This window comes from Danio aesculapii, chromosome 4, assembly GCF_903798145.1.
Source record: "Danio aesculapii chromosome 4, fDanAes4.1, whole genome shotgun sequence".
Taxonomy (NCBI): Eukaryota; Metazoa; Chordata; class Actinopteri; order Cypriniformes; family Danionidae; genus Danio; species Danio aesculapii.
The window spans coordinates 4,938,008-4,965,079 of record NC_079438.1 but is presented as its reverse complement, the minus strand read 5'-3'; the positions used below and the strand labels follow the sequence as shown (position 1 = coordinate 4,965,079).

General features: G+C 40.6%; 1 protein-coding gene and 1 pseudogene across 2 annotated transcripts in view; both read left to right on the top strand.

The window, feature by feature from the left end:
• Positions 1-25,940, top strand: part of LOC130221902 (NACHT, LRR and PYD domains-containing protein 12-like) — a 213,871-nt gene extending 187,931 nt beyond the window's left edge. The window contains exons 3-10 of one of the 2 annotated variants that reach the window (XM_056454450.1): positions 7,345-7,456; positions 9,357-11,360; positions 12,585-12,758; positions 12,893-13,066; positions 13,264-13,437; positions 15,222-15,395; positions 24,976-25,022; positions 25,111-25,940. In XM_056454450.1, coding sequence (XP_056310425.1) covers positions 7,413-7,456; positions 9,357-11,360; positions 12,585-12,758; positions 12,893-13,066; positions 13,264-13,437; positions 15,222-15,395; positions 24,976-25,022; positions 25,111-25,634 — 3,315 coding nt within the window. In that variant the 5' untranslated portion in view covers positions 7,345-7,412 and the 3' untranslated portion in view covers positions 25,635-25,940. Of the gene's footprint in view, positions 1-6,793; positions 6,863-7,344; positions 7,457-9,356; positions 11,361-12,584; positions 12,759-12,892; positions 13,067-13,263; positions 13,438-15,221; positions 15,396-24,975; positions 25,023-25,110 lie in introns of those variants that run through there. The other variant, XM_056454451.1, reaches the window with a different exon arrangement.
• LOC130222677 (gastrula zinc finger protein XlCGF49.1-like) lies at positions 363-7,385 on the top strand (annotated as a pseudogene).
• Positions 25,941-27,072: the final 1,132 nt, after the last annotated feature.

Genomic DNA, 27,072 nt, shown 5'->3' with positions numbered 1-27,072 from the left:
AACATTGTACTATTTTACTCTCAGTAATGAAGGCTATTGTTTGAATAAAGTAACAGAAAAGTGTGTAATAAGTGTTTAAATGAAGGTTTAATTGGTTAAATGGCACAATGTCATTCCATTCTAAGTATACATCACTATATATATAAGAAATGGAGTACTAGTTTTAATCAGCTCATTTGTGGCCATTGTTTCTTACTCAGACTTACCTGATTTCTTTTTGTTAATTACTCTTATATAAAGAAACTGTTGAAGATAAGTTATTTTGTTTCTGCTCATTGTTTTGTTAATTTTAAACAGGATAAAGTGTCCAAACACAGAGAAAAGCTCCTGCTGAGGCGACTGATCTCCACACTGTTATAAAGATGGTGTTTATTAAAGAGGAGACTGAAGATGTGAAGATTGAAGAAACATTCAGAGTCAAACAGGAAGATCTGGAGGAACAAACAGGTTGATTTTCATTTTCAAAGACCAACTCAGTCATTTGATCCTCATTCAGATAAATTTTAATAATAAGAATACTAAATTAAACCCATCTTGCAGTCCTGAGTGTGCTGCCTAGTTCTCCTAAATGCACATAAGCACTCATTGAAAGACAGGAATGAGTTTCTTTCATCACTTGTTCTCGTGTCTTTTGTCATTCTTTTTATGTATTATTAGTCTCCCATTTTCTCTACCTTCTTAAGGTTATTGCTTTTCTTGTTCTTCTACTGTTTGTAAAGCGTCCTTAAGCACTGGTGCTATATAAAATAAATAAAAACAACAAATAAAAAAGTTCAACTGAGCTGACAATATTTGACCTACAGTATTCTCATAGAAGATATCTGCTATTACAGTGATGGTGTTGGCTTAGTACTTTCCATTTGCATATGTCACGTTGATCACAATCCCCTTTTTCATCAACGTCTTTATGGGTTTAAACTTGTTTCTAGTACTTGTTAGTTCTCACAGACAGTATCTGAGTTAGAATTACATCATTATTATAATAACTAATTACCAGGACTATTGTGTTTAAAGTATGTCAGAAAACGTGGAGGCCCCCAATTTGAAATATGCTGAATGAAATGGACACTAAAATAATTAATTATTATAAAGCATTGTACAGTATTCTAATCTATATGATGTTGCTGTGGGACGACGTGAGACAAAACAAAGAAATTATAGTGGAACAATAACGTTTAGCATTGCACTGAAAGCAGCCAACTGGCCAAAAAAGTAGTCTAAATGACTTTTGCTTCTTAAGAAATGGATGATGCTGATGATATGCAAACATTTGAGTATAAAGTTCATCAGAATATTGACCATATTCTTCACGAACCAGCAGGCGCCGCCATTGGAATGTTTTTGCTTGAGACTGTTTTTAAAGAAATAATTTTTAGATCCTAAAAACAGTGTTATGCTGCTTAGGCATGGGACGATAACTGCTTTCAAGGTATACCACGGTTTGGAAAAGTCAAGGTTTTAAAACTGCCAAAATGTTCTGCTGCACTGTTGCTACGGTATATGTAAGGTTTTTTTTTACATTTATGCAGTTGAAGTCAGAATTATTAGCCCCCCTTTGGATTTTTTTCCTTTTTTAAATATTTCCCAAATGATGTTAAACAGAGCAAGGAAATTTTCACAGTATGTCTGATAAGATTTTTTTCTTCTGGAGAGTAATTTTGTTTTATTTTGAATAAAAAAAAAGAAGTTTTTTAAATTTTTAAACACCATTTTATGGTCAAAATTATTTGCCCCTTTAGGCAATTTTTTTTTCCGATAGTCTACAGAACAAACCATCATTATACAATAACTTGCCTAATTACCCCAACCTGCCTAGTTAACCTAATTAACCTAGTTAAGCCTTTAAATGTCACTTTAAGCTGTGTAGAAGTGTCTTGAAAAATATAGTCAAATATTATTTACTGACATCATTGGCAAAGATAAAAATAAATCAGTTATTAGAAATGAGTTATTAAAACTATTATGATTAGAAATGTGTTGAAAATAATCTTCTCTAAGTTAAACAGAAATTGGGGAAAAAATAAACAGGGGTCTAATAATTCAGGGGGGCTAATAATTCTGACTTCAACTGTATGTAAGGTTTTTTTTTTTACATTTTGTTTTAGGTTTTCAGGACAACAGTATCTCCAGCAGAAAAGATATCAGAAGATGCCATTTAAAATCGTAAAGTAATCTGTGTTTTTGAAACTAATGAAAACATCAGAAGTCAATGATTCATTTGAATGATTTAGCCTGACATGTTTACTGCTCCAAAATATTAAAATAAATAAATAAATAAATATTTCTCAAAAGAAAATATATTGGATTTAAAGGGGGAAAAGTGTTTGTTTTTTACCCAGACATTTAAAAAGAATATATTTTAGAGTAGTAAAAACAGTACTGTGAAACCGTGATATTTTATTCAAGGTTATCATACCGTCAGAATCTTATACTGGCCCATGCCTAATGCTGCTTGATGTTGCAAAGTCTTATTTTCTTATTGTATTATTTTTGTATTATCTAAGATAGCTTTATATTAAAGTGAGGCTATTGCTCTGCCCAGATCATTTCCCGATTATTCCGCTCAAGAGTTTACAGCTTTAAAGTCATTCATTAAGAAATGTAGCCTACTTCTTTATATCAGACAGTGCTTTCTTAATATTATTTTCTTCATAATTTTGTTTTGTCATTCATATATATAAGCAAAATTTGCAACTAATCTAACAGAAAATGAACTCAGATCACAGTCCAAAATTTGTACATTTGGAAAATATTAAATAAATTTTAATAAACAGGAAAAAAGAATCAACAGAAACAAAAAAAATCAAGCTTAGTTGAAATCTTGTGGTTTGTAATTGCATTATCATTCTAGTCTTATGTTTGGTGTGTATATATATATATATATATATGACTACAATTTATTTTTATTTTTTTATAATTATATTTTAGGGGTTTTCACCTTTATTTGGACAGGACACTAGAGAGAGTTGATAGGAAAGTGTGGGGAGCAGAGAGAGAAGAAGGATCGGCATAGGACCTCAAGGTGGGAATCGAACCCGGGTCGCCGTGAACGCCAGAGTGCATGTGTCAGTGCACTTTTCCACTACGCCAATGGCACCGACAACTATAGAATTTTTAACCATAATTAAGACGTTAAGTGCTTAGCCTGAGATTTAGCCTACCATAGACCAGGCTAGTTTCCCAGCATAAGTTGCCAGAGTAACTGAGTTCGTAAATTTGATATATGAAACCGAATCTGCCATTAATAATGTATTATTTTCATGTATAAAGAAGTAGGCTACATTTCTTAATGAATGACTTTAAAGATGCAAATCCTGAGTAGTATAATCCGGAGATGAATCCAGGCCAAGCAGTAGACTCCCTTAATATAAATATGTTTTCCCATGGGGTGCAGGAAACACACTCTCCCTCGTGTGGTTTTAAACCTTGGTGAGTTTCTTGATTCTGTTGAACACAAAAGAAGATATTGTGAAAAAAAACGCTGGCTTACTTTGTGTTCCAGAGGAAAGGAAATGTTTAAAACCACATGACGGAGAGTAAATGGTAAAGTCATTTTCAGTTTTGGGTTAAACATCCATTTCATGCTTGTTGCTTTGAGCCTTCATACTAAAGTTGACTTTTTTTTTAAAGACCTGATGGTGCTGAAAGAAGAGACTCATCAATGGAATGAAATGGAAGAGAAACACCAAGAAATAAAGACTGATGAAAAACCCACACTGACTAAAAAGACTTCATCACATGGAAGACCTCGGAAATACAAATCTGGGTGTAATTTCAGCAGTAAACAATGTAGAAAGAGTTTGTCAAAAGCCAAAGTTTGACGTTCACATAAGAGTTCACACTAGGGAGAAACCTTACACCTGCAAACAGTGTAGAAAAAGCTACTATAATAAAGGAAACTTAACAGTGCACATGAGAATTCACACCGGAAAGAGGCCGTACATGTGCCAACAGTGAGGAAAAAGCTTCTATACTACAGGAAACTTGGCAGTGCACATGAGAATTTACACTGGGGAGAAGCCTTACTCTTGCCCTCAGTGCGGAAAAAGTTATAAGCAAAATAGAAACCTCAAAGTCTACATGAGAACTCACAATGGAGGAAGAACTTTTACTTGCACACAGTGTGGGAAACGTTTTGCTCAAAAACAAGATCTTGACATCCATCTGAGGATTCACACTGGAGAAAAACCTTACACGTGGACAGAGTTTGGTAAAAGTTTCAGATGTAAAAACACACTCAAACACCACATGATAAGACACCGGAGAGAAGACGTTTGCATGTGCTCAGTGTGGGAAGAGCTTCGCAAGTAAAGCTAACCTCATGAACCACATGAATGTTCACACTGGAACCACAGTGTTCACATGTGATCAGTGGGGAAAGAGTCTCATAAACAAAGACTCCATTAAGAACCACATGAAGACTCACTCAGGAGAGGATCGTTTTAGATGCAGTGAGTGTGGAAAGGGCTTTAAACATAAAAGAAGCCTCAGCACTCACATGAAGCTTCACATTGGAGAGCAGCGTCCTCAAAATTGAGGCCTTGTCCACACAAACATGAGTATATTCAAAACAGCAGCTTTTTCATGGTTTGGCTGTTCAATGACATGAAGTTTATTTATAAACTATTTTGATAGGATCACATGCTTATGATGGTCCTGCATTAGCAAACACATGATTCACCAATCAGATGATTCCTGACTCACTATAAATAACCAGAGTTTCTTACTTTAGTTATCTTTATCTTGAAGAATCCCCCTCCCACCCCTACTCCCTCTCATTTCTATATTGGGCAACACAGCAGCCCAGTGATTAGCACTGTTGCCTCACAACAAGATGTCACAGGTTGAAGCCCCCACTGAACCGGTTGATATTTGTGGGGAGTTTGCTCATTCTCCCCATGCTCACATGGGTTTTCACCGGTTTCCTTCCACAGTCCAAAAACACGCAACCTAAGTAAACTGAACATTCTACATTGGCACCATAGTCGAGCTCTTAGTGAGCCATATATCTCCCTTTAGCCATTTGTATATCTGTCATTAGAACAGAAGCAAGTAGGGGGAGTTCATCAAGATCTACCTGAGCTCAAACTCCCCTCTCACCTTGCTTACGGGAGGGAGCCCAGGGCTCGAGGATCTTATGAGCTTTGGGCTCTTTCCTGTGACAGCATGCCAAACCAGTGTGAACTCTTGAATACATATCAAGTTACTGGAAATGAAACCCTTCAACACCTGAAGATTTAAACTCAACTGAAGAGGGGTGAAGATTTTGACAACTGTTTTGTAGCGTAGATCAGGGATCACAGCCCAGTATCAGGTTGTGGGAGTTGCTATCGGGCTGCAAGAATGCAAAATAACTCTATATGTTGATAGACTGTGTGGCTTGTTTCATATGCAAACAAGTATCTGCATCTGAAAAGGTGTGAACCAAATGACCTACAGGAACTCAAGAGTTGTGACCCAACCAAGGCAGTTGATTGATGAGACGTGTGATGTGCACAGAAATCCAACCCAGGCTCATTCGGAGAACGTAGTCCCGTGGACGTTTCTGGAGACCGCGAAATACGTCCCGGGAGGTACGTATTTTTGCAGTTTTTGTTTTCGTGAATCCGCGAGAGGCCGCTGTGCGCGCTTTTTCCCGCGCCGTTCTCGCGTAAACCCGCTAGAGGCCGCTGTCGAACGACCTTCCGCCTGTCTGCCTGGATGACAGAATGATTGGCCGTGCGACCGGCCAATCGGCTGACCCACCCTCCTCCGTCCCTAAACCCAACCAACGACGATTCACAAAAGCCGTCCAGAAAAAGAAAAGCCCTCGTCTAATTTTTACCACGTTTTCGGATTTTGACCACATTCTCACCCTGTGATGAACTTGTTCGCTTTATTTTTTGGATTTTGTTTTCTTACCTGATTTCTGGAACCGCTCTTCCCCGGACTCAAACCCGGTCGTCGTTGTTGTGGTCAGCCCCTCTCTGCGCCTCGAGTCCGCCAAAGTACACGAAGAGCTAACCGGACAAACTGGTTGCAGCGGGAAAGCCCTCCACACGGAGGCGAGCGGCCGGCCAACAAGTGCCGAAAAGAACGGCGTCACTCCGCCCCACAGCGGTCACTTAAAAAAATGAAATGCAGCCGTATGTACCCCCGGCTACGTATTTCGCAGTCTCCAGAAACGTCCACGAGACTACGTTTTCAGAATGAGCCTGGGTTGTAGAAATCTGTGCTCTATTCCGAATGAGGTTTTCTTTCATCTAATGCAGCTTGAATGGTTTAAAACTATTACTATTAACTGAATACTTTGAATATGACTGTAAAGAAACCTGGCTTGCCAAAACCTGTTTTTTAAAGCTCACAGGAACATCGTATGTATCGTGCTTTCTCAATTATGAAATGCATCGCAAAAAAAGTTGTTGTTATCTGATGTGGGGCCAGAGAGGGCCATTTTTTGTTTTTGTTTTTACATTTTTTAAGTTTTTAAATTTGCAACAATTTAAACAATATATATTTTTTCACATTGTCATTATGGGGTATTGTGTGTAGAAGTTTGAGGAAATAAATTAATTTAATCTATTTTGGAATAAGGCTGTAACATAAAAACGTGGAAAAAAAGTGCTATGAATACTTTCCAGATGCACTGTATATCAAAACTTCCAGTCCTTTCCAAAGTATTAGAAAAGGTTGTACTTATGCAGTCTTTTTTTAGGTGTACATGAATTTCAAGAAGTGTTCCAGTCTGATTATGGCAGTAATGCACCTTCAAGTTGAGTTCCTGACAGGCAATAAACCAGGAAGAAGAAGAAGAGGAAGAACTGAAAGAGTCAAAGAGCTCAGATTGTGTTTCTGCTGCACAAGAGCGTCTGCAATTCTGCATGTAAGTTTAATACTTCTACCATTACGCTTATTTGTGGAAATGATGAAGGGATTTCATACGTGTACGTGTGATTTGATTTAAATGTCTGTCTGATCCTGAAGCTCAAAGCCTCAAACACTGTTTAAACATGGTGTAAAATCCTGGTCATTTCAACACTGTGTCTGAACACTTTATTTCTTAATGTTATGAAAGTGTTTTTAATCATTAATATCATGCTCACTCGATAAATCAGGACAAAATATAACTTTAAATCTACAGTCATGAAATTGAAAGAAAAGTTAAACAGGAAGAAAAACTGCTGACGTTCCTTAAACTGTTTTCAACTCTTAAATGTTACAGTGCGATGGATATATATATCATACATTAAATGTGAAATATGAGGTGTCAGATCAGGGGTTAAACCAACTGCATTACTGTTTGCGAACTCAGCATTGACTGACATAAATGTGGTGTTATTAATCTCAGTATATTGTCATCTCCAGGTGATGGTCAGCGGCTGATTGTTTCCTCAAAGCTCTGCTAATGTCTGCATTGGTGTTTTAGCTGCAGTATGGCAGAGGAGCGAGTAAAGGACTCTCTCTCAGAGAAACACAGGTATTGACTCTGTTTTTACACCATTATTTCAACACTTTCTCTGAAAACAAAGACCAACAACAATGCACTTATTTGTGTTGCTATTGCCTGATCAAATGATGGACAAAGCTTCTGTTTACAACTTCAGGAAATGTGTTTAGATCGTTCTAGGCTACAGACAGCTTGATCTAGTGTATCTACCAGAGCTGAATATGTGTAATGTGTGTTGTTTAAAGTCCTGTACAATATCAGAATTAAAGCTGACCGCACAACAGTTTCAGCTTGAGCTATAGAGGAGATTAAATTAAGATAAACCATAACTTCATTTAATAAATTTAAATCAAATACGCAAGTTATTAGACCCTATACACCCGACAATAAGGTGCAAGACATGTTTTGCATGATTTGTTGCTATTTTCAGACCAGCGCAACCTTAATTTTCACACTTTGCGCTACGTTGTTTAAATAGCAAATCCATTTGCGCCACTTTGTGGACTCATGGGCTTGTTGGTCTAAAAAGAAGGCGTGTTAAGGCGTATTGTTGCCGTGTTGCTATTTTGAGGAACTGAAATAGACTGCACCATTGATCAAGCAAAAGCTGCTCTGAAGTCTAGCGCACAAATATCTTTACATATTTAAAAAAAGGATTAAATTGTTACAAAAATTATTATTTTACTACATAGATATAAAAACCACTGCCTCCATGCCTTCTTCATGTCCGGGGGGCTTTTTTCAGTTTATTCATGGCAATTTGTATTTGTATAATGTTATTATTAGTAGCAGTACTATTTATTATATGCATATTTATATTTGTTTTAATAAAAACAAGTTTAGATTTGTCCATCTGTCAGGTTTTGGAGACGTATTTGTCACTATATGGGGCAAAAGAATAGGAGGTGTTTGAAACTAACTTGTGGTTTTTTGATCACATTTCGTTTTTATTGTTTATTTATCTGTTTGCTGGAAATTAGAAATAGTTTTGAAACAAAGCTTTACACGAAATTAAATATGTAGGATGGATGTCATCAGTGGAGTGGATGCCACCAGTGGAGTGCATACAACACTGTTTCCTTATCCACGAAAGTAAAGGAGTAAAGCATAAAAGTAAATTAAAGAGAAAGTAAAGACGCAGAATGGAGGCTCATTCTTTATCCTCGTGCAGATAGTCTGTTAAACTGTTTTCTCGCCTGTGAAGTGTTCGAATAGATCGTTAAAATAGACCCCAGTGTTTATAGTTCAGTAAAGGAATTTTTTTTTAAATATTTGTCTCTCAGAGATTATATTAATTTCTATAAATACAAAATAATGTTTTGTTTTTAAATTTCCTTATCTGGTTTCCGTGGTGAGTTTTTTTAGTTAGATGTTACATAAAAAGGTTTTAGAATCAAATGTGTTTTTCAGTGAAGCAGAAATTGTGCCGAATGAGAAAGCAGCACATCACTAATATCAAATTTTTATGTCCTATATATATATAAACAATCACATGCTGAGTTAACAAGCGCTTAATGAACAGAAAAAAAAACGTCATAAATAAAAGTTTATTTAAAAAAGCAACAAAATTTGATCTTTTATCAACACTAAATATATGTTCACGGTACAGTAAATACATACTTATATTAATATTGTTCTGCATCCGTTTTTACTATCTTGCAATACATGTCCTACGACATGTTTGTTGCTTTATTTACCGTGATATGTTACACAGTTGAACACATGAAGAGATTTAGAGGGATTTGCTGAGTGTCATTTGAAAAGTAAAGCTGGTTCTTGGAACAATTTGTATATTAAAATAGTCAGGTTCTGTATTTGATCTGTGTTTTGTGTGTCAGCTGGTGTAGAGAGTGACATACATGGCTTTTCTGGAAGTTCTTTGTGCTCATATTCATTCTTTGTGTTGTTGTTGTTTCTGTAATGTGGATAGAGATGATCAGACTCGAGACCTGCAGCTGGATTCACTCCAATCAGAACATAATAAACTTCAGAGGGTCAAAGACCAGCACAAAACCAGCTTGAAGAGCAAGTATGAGAGATTATTTGAGGGAATCAACCATCGAGAGACTCAAACCCTCCTGAACAGGATCTACACACAGCTCTACATCATAGAAGGAGAGAGTGAAGGAGTGAATGAAGAGCATGAGGTTTTACAGATGGAGAAAACAGCCAGAACAAAACCCTCACAACACACTCCAGTCTACTGCAATGACATCTTTAAAGCCTCAGCTGGACCAGGACATGAGGAGAAAATAAAAAAGGAGAAGGCACAGATCAAGACTGTTCTCACTGAAGGCATCGCTGGAATTGGGAAAACCGTCTCGGTGCAGAAGTTCATTCTGGACTGGGCTGAGGGAAAAGACAATCAGGATGTAGATTTTATGTTTGTGCTTCCATTTCGAGAGCTGAACTTGATCCGAGATCATCAGTACAGTCTTCACAGACTTCTGCTGGACTTTCATCCTGAACTTGAAGATCTTGAGCCCGAGATTTATGAGCAGTGTAGAGTTGTGTTCATCTTTGATGGTCTGGATGAAAGCAGAATCACACTCAACTTTTCAGATGAGGAGAAAGTTTGTGCTGTTACTGAATCTTCATCGGTTGGTGTGTTGATGTCGAACCTGATGAAAGGAGATCTGCTTCCCTCTGCTCTCATCTGGATCACCTCCAGACCAGCAGCAGCCCATCAGATCCCCTCCAAATACATCAACCGTCTGACAGAAATTCAGGGATTCACTGAGCCTCAAAAGGAGGAATATTTCAGGAAGAGAATCAGCGACGAGCATCAAGCCAGCAGAATCATCTCCCACATCAGAAGAGCAAGAAGCCTTCAGATCATGTGCCACATACCCGTCTTCTGCTGGATCTCCTCCACTGTGCTTCAGAAGCTCCTGGAAGAAGATCTGAGTGCAGAAATCCCTCAAACTCTGACTGAGATGTACATTCACTTCCTGCTGATTCAGATCAACATGAGGAAGCAGAAGTATGAAGAGAGAGATCCAGAGAAACTCCTGCAGTCCAACAGAGACGTGATCGTCAAACTTGCTGAAGTGGCTTTCAGACAGCTGATGAAGGGCAATGTGATGTTCTATGAGGAGGACCTGATTGAGAGCGGCATAGACGTCACTGACGCCTCAGTGTATTCTGGGATCTGCACTGAGATCTTCAAGGAGGAATCTGTGATTCATCAGAGGAAAGTCTATAGTTTCATACATCTAAGCTTTCAGGAGTTTCTGGCTGCGTTCTATGTGTTTTACTGCCATTTAACAAAGAACACAGATGAGCTGGAGTTGATGTATGAGAGTGAATATTCATACAATCAATATCTACAGGACAGGTATGAGAACACAGAACAGCTGGAGTTGATTCATGATAGTGAATATTCAGATGATGAAGATGAGTGGATGGATGGTAATGAATCTGAATATTCATATGATCAGCATCTACAGGCCTGGTCTGAGAACTCTCTGTATGATCTGCTCAGATCAGCAGTAGATAAAGCTGTTGAGAGCAGTAATGGTCATCTAGATCTGTTCCTGCGGTTCCTGCTGGGCATCTCACTGGAGTCCAATCAGAGACTCTTCCAGGATCTACTAACACACACAGAGGACAGCTCAGAGAGCATCAGAGAAACCTCACAGTACATTAAAGACAAGATCAAGGGAGACGACCCTATCTCAGCTGAAAGATCCATCAATCTGCTCCTCTGTCTGCTGGAAGTTAAGGATCAGACTCTGTCCAGAGAGATTCAGGAGTTTGTGAAATCAGACAAACGCTTAGCGGTAGAACTCTTTCCCGCTCACTGCTCAACAATCTCCTACATGATTGAGATGTCAGAGGAGCCGCTGGATGAGTTTGATTCTAATAAATTCAACACATCAGATGAGGGAAGACTGAGACTGATACCAGCTGTGAGAAACTGCAGAAGAGCTCTGTGAGTATTCATTCATTCAGATCAGTTTAGTGAATCACTACCCTGCTTTAACATATTTATATATATACATATTCATTCATACCATGTTTAATTGGCTTGAAATGGTAATTGAATTATTTATTTGTACGCTTTTATTTAATAAAATATTAAATCAATTATGGGCCCAGACACCCGTCAGAAAAACCCTTATAAAGGGTATAGGATTATAAATGTGAAGGCTGTATTTAGGAATAATGTTGAGAGACTTAATGGCTCATTTTATTTACATCGATTTCTCCTATAATTCTTGTCAATTTTTTATGCTCTTGTTTGTCTTTCCTTAAATGTTTGTTGTTAATATGCCTGTTATTATTAACGCAACCCAGGCTCATCCTGAGAACGTAGTCCCGGGGACGTTTCTGGAGACCGCGAAATACGTAGCCGGGGGTACGTACGGCTGCATTTCATTTTTTTAAGCGAACGCTGCGGGGCGGTGTGACGCCGTTCCCTTCGGCGCTTGCCAGCCGGCCACTCGCCTCCGTGTGGAGGGCTTTCCCGCTGCAACCAGTTTGTCCGGTTAGCTCTTCGTGTACTCTTGAGGTGCAGAGAGGGGCTGACCACAACGACGACGACGACCGGGTTCGAGTCCGGGGAAGAGCGGTTCCAGAAATCAGGTAAGAAAACAAAAACAAAATCCAAAAAATGAAGTGAACAAGTTCGTCACAGGGTGAGAATGTGGTCAAAATCCGAAAACGTGGTAAAAATCAGACGAGGGCTTTTCTTTTTCTGGACGGCTTTTGTGAATTGTCGTTGGTTGGGTTTAGGGACGGAGGAGGGTGGGTCAGCCGATTGGCCGGTCGCACGGTCAATCATTCTGTCATCCAGGCAGATAGGCAGAAGGTCGTTCGACAGCAGCTTCCAGCGGGTTTACGCGAGAACGGCGCGGGAAAAAGCGTGCACAGCGGCCTCTCGCGGACTCGCGAAAACAAAAACTGCAAAAATACGTACCTCCCCGGACGTATTTCGCCGTCTCCAGAAACGTCCCCAGGACTACGTTCTCAGAATGAGCCTGGGTTGTATTAACTGCAGGCTTTTAGCAGTAATTATCTCATTAACTACACTTTTAGTGTTACTTTTAATGCTCCGCAGACTAAACGCACAAACATTTCAACAGTGTGAGTAGAACTCTACATAAACTGGCAGATTAACACATTGATATTCTTGTTTGTTTTGTCCTCTACACAGGCTACAGTGGTGTAGTTTCACTGCTCAGTTCTGTGAGAGTTTGTCTTCAGCTTTACAATCCTCAAACTGTGTCCTGAGAGAGCTGGACCTGAATAATAATGACCTGCAGGTCTCAGGAGTGAAGCTTCTTGGTGATGGACTGAAGAGTCCAAACTGTAAACTGGAGACACTGAGGTCGGGGTTCAAACACTCGATTGATTGATTAGTTTTTGTAGCAAATTAATTACTAAAAATCACACTGTTAATGTAACCTGTGTTCTTTCTCAGATTGGTCGTGTAATCGCTTGTTTTTTTTGTCCTATACCCAGGCTACAGTGGTGTAAATTCCCTGCTGACTCTTGTGAGAGTTTGTCTTCAGCTCTACAATCCTCAAACTGTGTCCTGAGAGTGCTGGACCTCAGTAACAATGACCTGCAGGATTCAGGAGTGAAGCTTCTCTCTGATGGACTGAAGAGTCCAAACTGTAAACTGGAGACACTGAGGTCTGAGTTCAAACACCTGATTGATTGATTGATTGATTGATTGATTGATTGATTGATTGATTGATTGATTGATTGATTGATTGATTGATTGATTGATTTTTGTAACAAATTATTCAAAATCACACTGTAAATGTAATCTGTGTTCTTTTTCAGATTGCTCATGTGTAATTCTCTTGTTTGTTTTGTTCTCTACACAGGTTACAGTGGTGTAATCTCACTGTTCAGTGCTGTGAGAGTTTGTCTTCAGCTCTACAATCCTCAAACTGTGTCCTGAGAGAGCTGGACCTGAGTAACAATGACCTGCAGGATTCAGGAGTGAAGCTTCTCTCTGATGGACTGAAGAGTCAACACTGTAAACTGGAGACACTGAGGTAAAATAAACTCTACCACATATTTTAATATTATAAATGTTACCAAAATTAGTTGTAAATATTGTGTAATGCCAAAGTATAATGAAATGAGGAAATTACATTTGCAGTAATGATTTTTGTACTGCATTTCAACATGTTAAGCTTTCTCGTAAGCCTCCTTTCTCTGGTTTCCTTTTTTATTTGATGCACATGACAGTCAGTATAATTTTCATCAAAGTCATCGAATGTCAATTTTTATTGAACAGACCTCCCAATGATATTTAGTATTTACCTCAAATATAACAACTCAAAATAAAAGGTTTTAAAAGATGCACAACAGAGATTGGAATTGTTTTATAGGTTGCTAAGAACTGACATGGTCATTTGTTGAATGTGCAGTATATTTACTGAGATCAAAAACCTTTGTGTGTCAGGGAAGAAGGCGAGAGGATTCAGGTGCAGGTCAAAATATAATTTTATTTATCTTGCTGACTGGGCAATAACAAAAACATCCAGCAGAGGGGGCTGGAAAACCCACAGAGGGATAAAAAATATCCAGGCAAAAAAATAAAATATTAAAACCAAGGATGGCCTATAGAGGGCAGACGGCAGTCTAAGACGCCAATAACTAGTGTTAAAGCAAAAGAAAACTAAATGCAATACCAACTGTCCCAACAGGAGGCGCGCGGCAGTCCAAGTCATCTGTAAATAAAGTCAAAGCAAAAGAAAGTGAAAGCAAAAATGTTCCAGCGGGAGGTGCACGGCAATCCAAACCATCAGTCAGCAAGGGGTTAATGCCGGTGTGCCGGCAGCCAGGACGAGAGAGAGCAGGTGGAGTGAATGTCGGCTGGAGAGGAAGATCGCTGGTGGGCGGTAGAGGGGAACTAGAGCAGAAAGTGCGGAGAGGTGAGGAAGCCGCGGCTGATCAGCAGCAGGGACGGTCTGACTAAGGAAATCCAAGACAAACGTTAAAGACTGGCACTGGGGCCTAAACAGAAACGGGACGAGACAGGACAAGATTTTATAAAACAGGATCGTAAGGTAAGGTATGCGAACGATAAGGTACAGGACAGTGAGAACGAGAGGAATAAAGCTGCGGTCACACTGGGCTTTTGCTCCCATAGACTTCCATTCATACGCACGGGAATGCGTCAGACCGGAAACGCGGGGTCATGCGTCAAGTTTCGCATGTAGCTGCGGTTCAAAGTTCAAGCTTGGTGAACTCTGATCTGCGAAATCGCATCACTTGGCTGCATGAGACCAATCGAGGATCAAAACAGGACCTCTCTGGACAGAAATTTAAAACATGGAGCAATCGCTGCTTTTTTTAATGTCTAATCATCTTGTTTAATCCCGCCCCTTTTCGGAGCGCCGTACGACAGAATTTCGCACACACAAAGCCCGGTGTGACCGTAGCTTAAATAGGAAGACTAATGAAGGTAAACTACAGGCAGGTGTGAATGAACTAATGATCTAATGAGTAGAATGACAAGTGGGTGGGGTGAGACAGCAGAGCACATGGCGAGCTGTCAAAATAACGCCATGTCCGCCGAGAAAACAAAACAAATGAACGTGACAACATGCAGGTGACAGACCATGACATTGTGAGGTTGTCTTACATTCTTTAAAAATTATATTGTATTTTAATCATTGTGAAATATATTCGTAATAAAGAATATTTGTAATAAAGGATATCTGTAAAATTCAAATTGTTATCTCTGAATTTAAGGAGACTGTGTGTTAGTGACGTCTGTCTATCAGAGACTAATGTGATGGACTGATGGACTGTTCGTGTGTGTTTGTAGGTTGTCTGGCTGTATGGTGACAGAGGAAGGCTGTGGTTTTCTGTCTTCAGCTCTGACTTCAAACCCCTCACACCTGAGAGAGCTGGATCTGAGCTACAATCATCCAGGAGATTCAGGAGTCAAGCTGCTCTCTGAACAACTGGAGGATCCAAACTACACACTGGACAAACTCAAGTATGTGGAGCATGTACACGTTTTAATTTAGATGATTTCTCTTTAGAGACAGGTAGCGGGTAAACTCTGGTAAATTAGATTAAACTTTACTGTCATTGTGCAAAGTACAGTACAGAGCCAATGAAATGCCGTTAGCATCTAAACAGAAGTGCAAATAACAAGAGTGCAAATAATATAAATGTGTAGAAATATGTATTTACAACTTTATGGGATATAGTGCAAGGTAAATAAGATAAAGGCAGGGGTATAGACATAAAGTGCATGTAAGGTGTATTATCATACAGTGAGGATGTTTTGGTACAGGCACAATGGTATAGCTGTCTTGAAGCCATTGGGAACAATGGATTGTGAAAAGGAGGGGTGTTGAAGACAATAGCCGCGTTTCCACTATCGCGCTTAAAGCGAGCAAGCCAGGGCGAGCCAAGGCCAGTCGCGTTTCCACTACTTTCACTTCCGGGGCGTAATCGGGCCAAAGCGGGGCTTCCTTGGGGCCAGCGTCCGGCCTTTTTCGGCCCGCCGAATACCTTGGGCCAAGGAGGGCCAACTAGGGCTTCGGGGCGGGGTTACGTACAAAGGCGGAGTTTTCCTGTCAGGTAAAGAGGAGACAAGGTGCTTTCTTCCCTCACATTTGTTTTGCTATCGCGCTTGATCAACTCACTAAGAAGAAGAAAAAATGGATAGCAGCCAAAATATGTGTTCGAAGTAAATGCCGCCAAACTCGAATGTCCTTATCCAGGGATCGCTGTCTGGCCTTACACCAACAGACCACAAACAGTAAAAAAGCAATCGCTTCGGTGTTCTCCATCTTCCAGCTCTCGTAGTGATGCCAGGTTGTGTTTGTGGTTATAATTTGAGTTTTTTGTTCCCGCTGAAGTGGGCGGGTTGTGTGACGTTTGATTCGGGGGACGTTCTGGGGGCGGTGTTTGCGTGACGCGCTGCGAGCAACTAGCCCGACAGTGGAAATGCGACATGATTTCGGCCTCATTTCTCAACCTCCCGGGCTATTGGCCCGGCCTGGCCCGATTAAAGCCCTGGCTCGCACTGGCCTGATTGTGGAAATGCGGCTATTGTGGCAGGAATGCCATCAGGGCCATCAGATATGTGTGAATTCACCATACTCAAGGTGGTGCACACATCACTAGTGAAAAGTGAGAGGCAGGTCATCAGGAGGCAGCGTCGTTTTGATGGGTGTTTCTGTGCATTTTCAGTCAAATCGGGTATAGTTGTTCAGTTCATCAGTGACTGTGGTGTTGGTGGGAGGTGTGCTTAGCTTATCATTTGTGAGTGCATGGACACTGGTCCAAATATGCCAATGGTCATGATTTTTAAATCAATTCTTGATTGTGTTGTTTGTAGTTAAATTTACTCTTTGAATTTTGAAATTTACTTTGAATTCCCCTACTTAGATTGGACCTGGATAAGATCTAGGCTTCATGATCACCAGATTGGCAGTCATGTGCCTTCAGCAGGAGCCGTACTTCATTTGTCATCCACGGTTTCTGATTGGGATGCATCTTAAATATTTTGTGGGTGGTTACACGGTCAACACATCTGATGATATGTTCCAAGACACAGCTGGTGTAGGTATTAATCAACCCAGGCTCATTCTGAGAATGTAGTCCCATGGATGTTTCTGGAGACCGCGAAATACGTCCCGGGAGGTACGTATTTTTGCAGTTTTTGTTTTCGCGAATCCGCAAGAGGCCGCTGTGCGCGTTTTCCCCGCGCCGTTCTCGCGTAAACCCGCTGGAGGCCGCTGTCGAATGACCTTCCGCCTGTCTGCCTGGATGACAGAATGATTGACCGTCCGACCGGCCAATCGGCTGACCCACCCTCCTCTGTCCCTAAACCCAACCATCGACGATTCACAAAAGCCCTCCAGAAAAAGAAAAGCCCTCGTCTAATTTTTACCACGTTTTCGGATTTTGACCACATTCTCACCCTGTAATGAACTTGTTCGCTTTATTTTTTGGATTTTGTTTTTGTTTTCTTACCTGATTTCTGGAGGCGCTCTTTCCGCCAAAAGTACACGAAGAGCTAACTGGACAAACTGGTTGCAGCGGGAAAGCCCTCCACACGGAAGCGAGCGGCCGGCCGGCAAGCGCCGAAAGGAACGGCGTTACACCGCCCCGCAGCGTTCACTTAAAAAAATGAAATGCAGCCGTACGTACCCCCGGCTACGTATTTCGCAGTCTCCAGAAACGTCCACGGGACTACGTTCTCAGAATGAGCCTGGGTTGGTATTATTATATATGTGTGGGAGTCCACTGTGGCATAAGGAACTGGAACTCCTGTAGTTTAAAGTCAGCTTCTTCTAGCCAAACTTTGACAGATTCAATATTAGCAGAACAGTGTTATTTGGTGATAACAGCGTCAGTGCGCCAGGATCTGTTTTCCTAAATGCAAACACCTCCAATTTTGCTCTTACCAGAGTCTTAAGCTGTCCTGTCCACTCTGTAGATATTGCGCCCCCTAGCTCAATCACGCTGGTTTGGAATGGTGTTATTGAGCCACGATTTCACGAAAACTATAAAATTACGATCCATAAACACTTGCTGACTGATTCAGAGTCATAGTTTGCTAGAGATCACACATTAGTGAGTAAAATGCTTGGAAAATTTTGAGGATCTCGCATTTGTTCTGAAATACCGTGGATTTTCCGCAAATTCTGGGTCTAGACAGCACATGTTAAATATGAGTAAACTTACAGAAGCTGTGTCTCATTTCAAAGGCTGCATCCTCCGAAGGATGCAGACTTTAAAGGTGAGTCCTTCGAAGTCCACACAGGCCGAACTGAGCATTTTGAAATGAGACGATCTAGCCTATAGAGCAGGCATGGGCAAACTCGATCCTCGAGGGCCGGTGTCCCTGCAGAGTTTTGCTCCAACACTAATCAAACACACCTGAACACCCTAATTAGTGTCTTCAAGATCACTAGAAAGCTACAAGCAGGTGTGTTTGATTAGGGTTGGTGCAAAACTATGCAGGGACACCGGCCCACGAGGATCGAGTTTGCCCATCCCTGCTATAGAGGATAGATCTCGTCACCAGGCAACCGTAACAGCTGCTGTTAACAAGCGCTGATAAAATCTGTAATGACTTTTTCACAAGGAGATTTTAAAACTTATTTTAAGCAATCTAAAGGCAAAACAAGGTATACAAAGGCTGGAAATATATTTCCGTTGAGCCATACATGTACATATAAACATGTAAACTGTCTATAAAATCACTCTTTAGTAAGACACGTCATATTCTTTTGTTTTCTTAACACGTGTTTAGAAATCCAAGTAAAATAAACTTAATTCATAAATTTAAACCAGAGTTTTCTTTTAAAAGTTCCCTGCCCTTATCAGCATGCAATGAATCTTGGCTGGTTCGAGGCCGCAAGGGATCCACCGGTTGTGTCCTTCATTAAATGTGAAACGAAAGATGCATTTTGATACCGCATTTGAAGGAGCCTTCAAATATTGGGAACAATGCGATGACGCAGCGCACTTCGAATGCATCCTTCGGAGGATGCTGCCTCTGAAATTGCTTGCTGAAAAATTGCCGCGAAACCCTGAGAATTGAGGTGAGTGAACGTAGTTACTTAAAGACTTGTTGAGGGCATAGCACGCAACACTGGCATGGTGTCAGGCCTCTTTCACAGCACATGCACTAGCAGAGCAAAGCAGTGCACAGCCAGATGCACAGATCTTTGTATTTCTATTTTCTATCTATATACAGCTGACGTTAGAATCCCCCGGATGGCCTTCCTGAGAGACTATACCTGTGCAATAATTCAATGACTTTGAGCTTTGAGCACACACAACTTATATATATATATAAATACAAGATTTTTAAACATACAGTGTCCTTTAAATTTGATTTATTTTATTATTTTGTTTTATTATTAATAAGTAAATGAGTTTAATTGTTATTTGGTTGAAATTAAGTGTTATTTTATAATTTACAGAACCCATTGTCTGGGTCTAGGAGTAATAAAAAAAAAAAAATCTGTCATTTTAGGCTGCAAAAATCAGATAAAAATCACGCAAAATCCTGAAGGGACTGATCAATCATTTGCACAAGATAGATAGATGCTGAGCTTCACGTTATTCATGTGCCACCATAATTCTGGAGGCAGTTTAGGTTTAGTAATGAAGGGTAGTTTAGGGGCAGCTACTGCAATAGCATGATCTTCGGAGGATTGCAAACAATATCTGGCAACACTACATCACTGCTGTTACACCAAATTCTGTTACCATATTCCGTGACCATAGCTGTTTGGCTTGAACTTGATCAAATATGCAGGTTTGGGTACACACAAGCAGCTTAAGTTAAACATGGGTGAAAATACAGGTTCATAAAGTGCTCATCATTGCACTTGTATGACTGTGACAATTGAGAACCATTCAAAACAGCTTTCTTTATATCAAGAAACAGTTATTTCATTCTCCATTTACTATGATTAATGTTCTCCAAATATGCGGCATTAATCCAGAATGTTAGATTAAGTATGTACTATTTAAGTATTAAGTATTCTGAAGTAATGACGGAAGCTTTAATTCGATTCAATTCACCTTTATTTGTATAGCGCTTATACAATGTAGATTGTGTCAAAGCAGCTTCACATAAAAGGTCATAGTAAATAGGAACAGTGTAGTTCAGTTTGTAGTGTTTAAGTTCAGTTCAGTTGAGCTCAGTTCAGTGTGGTCAATAATCACTACTGAGAGTCCAAATACTGAAGAGCAAATCCAACGATGCGCAGCTCTACAGATCCTGAACCATGCAAGCCAGTGGCGACAGCGGAGAGGGAAAAAAAACTTCACTAATGGCAGAAGTGAAGAAAAAAAACCTTAAGAGAAACCAGGCTCAGTTGGGCACGACCATTTTAATTTCTCCGCTGGCCAAACGTCTTGTGCAGAGCTGCAGTCTCAGTGGCGGAGGCTGGAAGCTGGCCTCAGCGAAGACTCGTCTGTCTCTGGAGCGTCACAGGAATCAGTCTCATGTTCTCCACTCCTCCATGACCAGTAGCTGCTCAGGATACGGCCTGGTCCAGGATATGGAAACCTTGGGATCATCTCGTCGTTGGTCTTGGATCGAATCAGTGACTCTGCATAGTCTGAGGGCCTCGGGAAGAGTATCCCCAGGTGGAAATGGAGAATAACATCGCAACAGTTAATATTTTAAACATGAAAACAATTACTTTAAATCTAAATAATATTTCACAACCTTTTGTTCTTATTTTTGCTCAAATAATCACAGCCTTAGTGAGCTCTTTTCAAACTTTTCACAACCTGAATAAAGCACCATCCGATCACCGTGGTCTCATGAGGTTACATGGGCATACTTCCAATTGATGTGTTTGTTTGTGGGGTTCGCAACTCAACATGGCTGTCGTCATGATTTGTTTTGAATGCCGAAGGCGGGAACTCATTAGCGGGATAACTAGCTCAGATGGAGAATTCTGCATTGTGTTGTTTATATACGGTCAGCTAATGCAAACAATATTTGTTTTCATGAAAAGTTGGCTCATTTAAATGTGCAGGTTTCAGGCTTTATGCAGGCATGCCTCTCATATCTTTAAGGCAGATATTCACAGGGATTTGAAATTAGTTGCTGGGGTTCATTTGTGGTTTCTTAATAATAAGCTTAATAACAGCTAGCTTGTAAGGGTTTGGAACATGGACTAAAGATAAAGAACAGTTGATGAGGTTAAGAAGAGGTTCTCCTACTACAAGTAGCTACTCTTTCAGTTATTTTGGTGGAATCGGGTCTAACATACATGTAGCTGGTTTAGAACCAGTTGTAAGTTTATCTAACTCCTCCTGTCATACAGATTTGAAGCACTGTAGGTTATTTTGATTTAGTGGAATGTCTATTAAATCTGAAGTATAAGACAGTGAAGAAATTGTAACAAGTGGAAGTGATATTAACAAATCTGTAAATGCGAGTCCTAAAGTATCAATAGTGTCATCTATGTGGATGTTGATATTAGTACATTCGTATTTTATGTCAAAATATATATGTTTTAATCAGTATTAACCAGTAAGTCAGAATTTAAATCAGCTCTTAAAACTCTTTTAGAAAATTGACATAGGGTTCTGGGTGTCACGTTTCGAGTAGGGGGAAAAAGGGGCGAGGACCCAAGTCCAGGGTAAATAAGAATTTATTCATAATACATCAAAATAAAAGGCAAAAACAGCAAAACAAACTACCCCGAGGGGGAAAACATGAATTATAAAGCAAAAACAAACTTGACTGGGTTGGCTGGACAAAGTAGGGCTGGACACAACAGGACAGGGAAATATCGATGACGAACTGGCACAGGACAGCAGACATCAGGAGAATATAAGCAGGAGTAAATCAACAAACAGATGAACATAATTAACTAATAATGGGTTAACAAGGAGGGTGGGACTAGACGACAGATGGGAGAGCACCTGACACAAAGAGACAACACAAGCCATGTGCTCACATAAAACAAAACTAGAACACGCAACCAATGAGAGAACTCATTAACCGCGTGTTCTTATGACTGGACAAACACTGAAGCACACAACAAAAGCACGCAACCACAAAGTAAACACAGAGCCACGTGCTTTGACAACAGACGCAAGACACGAGCACACGATAAGTGAAAACACCTTACCGTGCGCTTACACAAATGCAACGCGCATGTTTCATCTCAGCGCCAACCGAAACCAACTAGACGGAGACGCTGAGAATAAAACAGCGCGATGCTGACGAAACAAAACACAAACACGAGTACAAGAGCGCGCATCCCAAGGATGCGCAGACCCCGCGCGCCCACATCAAGCGGGAGCGCGCAAAGTCCGCGCGCACCTATGACGACACGCACCCAGACAATGACAAAACAAGTGCTCGACCCAAGAAAACTGAGCCGAGCACTACAGGACAGGACTAGACAGAGCTAGTGTCCGGACTCTGCCACCAAAACAAGAAGTTACAAGACCAGAGTGGCAGAACCCTGACACTGGGGGTCTATATACAGTGATTAAAGCTAGAGATAACATGGGTTTATTCTGAACATCCGGAAGCATAACATTAAGCACCAATACTTCAAAAGAGTTAAACATAATTCTCTGATTAACATTAAGAATATCACTAAAGATTGATGCTACTCCAGCACTATGACCAGTCTGAGGAGGCACTTGCTTATAATTATATCCTGGAGGAGTTGCTTCATTTAAACTAATATAGTCATTTTGTTTCAGCCAGGTTTCAGTAAGAGAGAGCATTAAGATTGTTATCTGTTATTATTTCATTTATGTAACCGGTGTTTCACTCTCTGCGTTGTGTACAATAAAGAAACAGGCCACTGGTTCTGTTGCTGATGGTGGGTTTATAGTCACTTAAGCGTCAGGTCAGACTGGATGGATCAGAAAACAGCACAATAAGGAGATATGATTTCGCTTGTAAATTTACCCACCTCTCCTCAGCGCGCTCAATGCGGACTCGGCAAACATAACAATAACATCATACCCAATTAAATCTAGGTAAACGCATCACGAAAGTGTACAAAAAGGAAATAAATCAAAATAACAAATGATTACAGTTCCATACATTGTGATGTTAATTAATCTTTCTCTATCTAACTTCATATTAGCAATTAATGTAATTGGGAAACAAATGTAAACACAAATAAGAACAAGTGTGCATCAAAAATACCTGGATGAATCAGAAAACAGCACAATAAGGAGATATGATTTCGCTTGTAAATTTCCCCACCTAACAAATAAATTGCAGTTAGATGATCAGTCGAAATCACTGTGTTTTGCATACATACTTATACACATACACACTAGGGGTGTCACGATTCTCCAAATCCTCGATTCGATTACATTTTCGATTTTAAAGTCACGATTCGATTCAATTCTCGATTTTTAACAAAAAAAATTTTTTAAGCACGTTAATTAAATGCTGAAAACCGGAGTTTTCTATCACTGAATAAGGTCGCATGTCCGCGGCTATAAATACTTCTATCGCGCTTGTAATTGCCTTTGCACGTGTTGAGTTGCTTGGAAGTTTTTTTCCAAATGAAGACGGGAGAGTAGTTTGTGTTACACTTGTCGGTTTAACAGATACATCTATGTTTTTGTGGTGCCTGCGGAGATGCCCGGCCATGTTAGTCGTGCTGCCGGTGGAATAATGTGGTATATGCACATTGCAGAGCTTGCAAACTGTGTTTTTTCTGTCGACAAAATGAACGTTGTCAACATAACTCACTGGAAATCCAAAATACTTCCACACCGGCGACTTCAGTGAAAGAGGAGGGGGTTCAATTTCTTTCGATGGGTCTCCTGCGTCTGCAGTTGCCATGCTGTCTCGTGGCTGTTGTAGCTGTTGGCAAGTCAAGCTGCTGCTGACGTGACATAGGGGCGGGGCAGCATCGACGATTCCATTTTTTGATTCGATAATCGAGATTAAGCATGAATTTCGATCGATTTTGATAAAAAAATCGAAATCGTGACACCCTTCACACACACACACACTCAATCAACTGTGCTCAGTAAAAACTATTAATTTCATCCATCCACCTGAAGAAAATACTTCCTAGTTAATATAGAACACTCTTACAAACACTACCATCGCATATTAAAAGCTTATTTAAAACATCCGACAACTTTTAGAACGATTTTCCTAGGAGCACCATTATCTGCTGACCTCTCCTCAGCGCGCTCAATGCGGACTGAGGACACAGCGCGGCAACCGGAAGTGACGTAGCGCGGCAACCGGAAGTGACATCGCGCGCCAAACAAATATAAAACTACTCTCATTAAACAACACAAATGAAGTAAAAACTAAATTCGAACATATTTCTAAACAAACTGATGTAAAACAAATGCACACAAATTAAAAGGAGGGACTATTAGTGAAAGACATTAAATTAATACTCTTCCCTGCTGAAAAATCCAGCTTAAACCAGCCTAGGCTGGTTGGCTGGTTTTAGCTGGTTGACCAGCCTGGTTTAAGAGGGGTTTTGGCCATTTCCAGGCTGGTTATTTCCAGCTTGGTCTTAGCTGGTCAGGCTGGAAAATGACCAGCTAAAACCAGCTTGACCAGCCTGGTTTAAGGTGGACATAGCTGGTTTAGGCTGGGCTCCCAGCCTGAGTAGGCTGGTCAAGCTGGTATTAGCTGGTCTTCTCCCAGCCTATTTTCACTTATTTGCTGTTTTTCTGGTTTAATTCTTATTAGATTTGTTCTAGAATACATAGTAATTTAACTATTCTAATAATATGAGGAACAGACACGGTCTCTTTGGGGTAAGCCTGTCATTTAAGTGGGATGAGCAAGAGTCTGTATGGCTAAACTGTGAATTTTCACTTACTACTGACTCTTGATCAGGCTCCTGAAGTCCCTCTTTAGGATCCCCGTCTGCCGCAGCCTGATGTTGTTCACTCCCGCATGAAGGATACACTAATGTACTTATTAATGCAGTTTTTAAAATATGAATATAACGCATTAATCATCAGCTAATCATAATAAAACATTTAACTGCCATCTAATGTGAAAATAAATTAATTTAAGGAGTCTACTGACTGCAGATCTGCTGAAAATATGTGTGTGTTTACAGTCTGGATCATGGAGGAGAGAAGTGGATTACAGCAGGACTACGCAAATGTACGACTATACACACACACACACACAAGCACACACACAGCTGTAGGGAGTGTTGTCGTGTTCTAAACGTGTCTCTTCTTGTGTTCAGATGCCTGTTTTCTCACACTGGATCCAAACACAGCGTACCGTCATCTCATTCTGTCTGAGGAGAACAGAGAGGTGAAGCGTGTGAGAGAGATACAGCCGTATCCTGATCATCCGGACAGATTCAGTCATCATGCTTACGTGTTGTGCAGAGAGAGTGTGTGTGGACGCTGTTACTGGGAGATTGACTGGAGCGGAGATGTGGACATATCAGTGTCGTATAAGAGCATCGGGAGGAAGGGAGGAGGTAACGAGTGTTGGTTTGGAAATAATGCTCAGTCCTGGAGTCTAGTCTGCTTGAAGCTTAGGGGATTCTTATTCAGACACGATTACGCAGAGATCCGTCTCCCAGTAAAGTCGATCAGCAGGAGAATAGGAGTGTTTGTGGATCACAGTGCAGGAACTCTGATCTTCTACAACATCTATAGAGACACAATGAGCCTCATCCACTCAGTCCAGACCACGTTCACTGAGCCACTCTATCCTGGGTTTTGGGCTGATCATGGAGCATCAGTGAAACTGTGCTGAAGACTGAGAGGCTGAGGAGAGATTTTCACAGCTCAGTGTGTGTCACCAGCTCAGTATTCAAAGCTTTTTCATTGTATTTTATACTCCTAAAACTGTTGAGATATAATAATTTAAGAATGCAACTCAGCCCAAAGCTTCCTATGCTGAATATAATCTGATACTGTATACTGTTCAATATCAGCACTTACACTGAAATATTATATATTTTTAAAGTTTTGTACGCTTATGTTTAATGCTTAATGAATATAATGGTTTTGTATTTAAAATAATATAATTTACATCTATAGTTGTGCTGTAATCTTACATTTATTCTGTTAAATAAACCGAATATTGTGCTTATTGCGCAATTAATCCATGATCACTGAGGTTATCTAAATAATCTCTGCATTATTGTTTTTGTGCATCGATGTGCTCGGAAATTAGGTTTATTTGCTCATCCAATTTGAAGAATCTTGTTGTGATTGATGATCATTTGATGAACAGATCAGCACTGTAGTAAATGTGAGGTTTGTCCATCTGAGTCTGTCAGCTAAAGTCAAACCCTTCCATGAGAAGTTAATAAGAGTAATTCATGTCTGCTGGATTACATCAGTCGACTGTTCAATGTGTAAAGTTACTCCAGACTGATGGAGTTTTCCTGCTAAATGCGACTAATAACATCAACCCAGGCTCATTAGGAAAACGTAGTCCTGAGGACGTTTCTGGAGACCGCGAAATACGTCCTGGGAGGTACGTATTTTTGCAGTTTTTGGTTTTTGCGAATCCACGAGAGGCCGCTGTGTGCGGCTTTTTGGCTTCTCAGACGTCTGCCGCGAGTGCCGTTCTCGCCCGCGCTGTTCTCGCATGAACCCACCAGAGGCCGCTGTCGAACGAACGTCTGTCTGTCCGACTGGCTGAATGATTGACTTGGCGACCGGCCAATTGGCGGGCCGACCCATCCTCCTCCTTCCCCGAACCCAACCAATTTTACCGATCGACCCGCCCGCCCTAAACCCGACCAACGATTTACAGAAGCCGTCTGGAAAAAGAAAAGCCCTCGTCCGATATTTTTATAATTTTTTTTACGTTTTCGGATTTTACCACATTCTCACCTTGTTATGAACCTCTTCGCTTTATTTCTTGGATTCTGTTTTAGTCTTACCTGATTTCTGGAACCGCTCTTCCCTGGACTCAAACCCGGTTGTTGTCGTCGTGGTCAGCTTCTCTCTGCGTATCGAGTCCACCGACGTACAGGACGAGCTAACCAGACAAACTGGTTGCGGCAGGAAAGCCCTCCACACGAAGGTAAGCGGTCAGTCGGCGAGCGCTAAAAGGAACGGCGTCATACCCCCCCGCAGCGTTCGCTTAAAAAACGAAATGCAGCCATACGTACCTCCGGCTACATAATTCGCGGTCTCCAGAAACGTCCTCAGGACTACGTTTTCGGAATGAGCCTGGG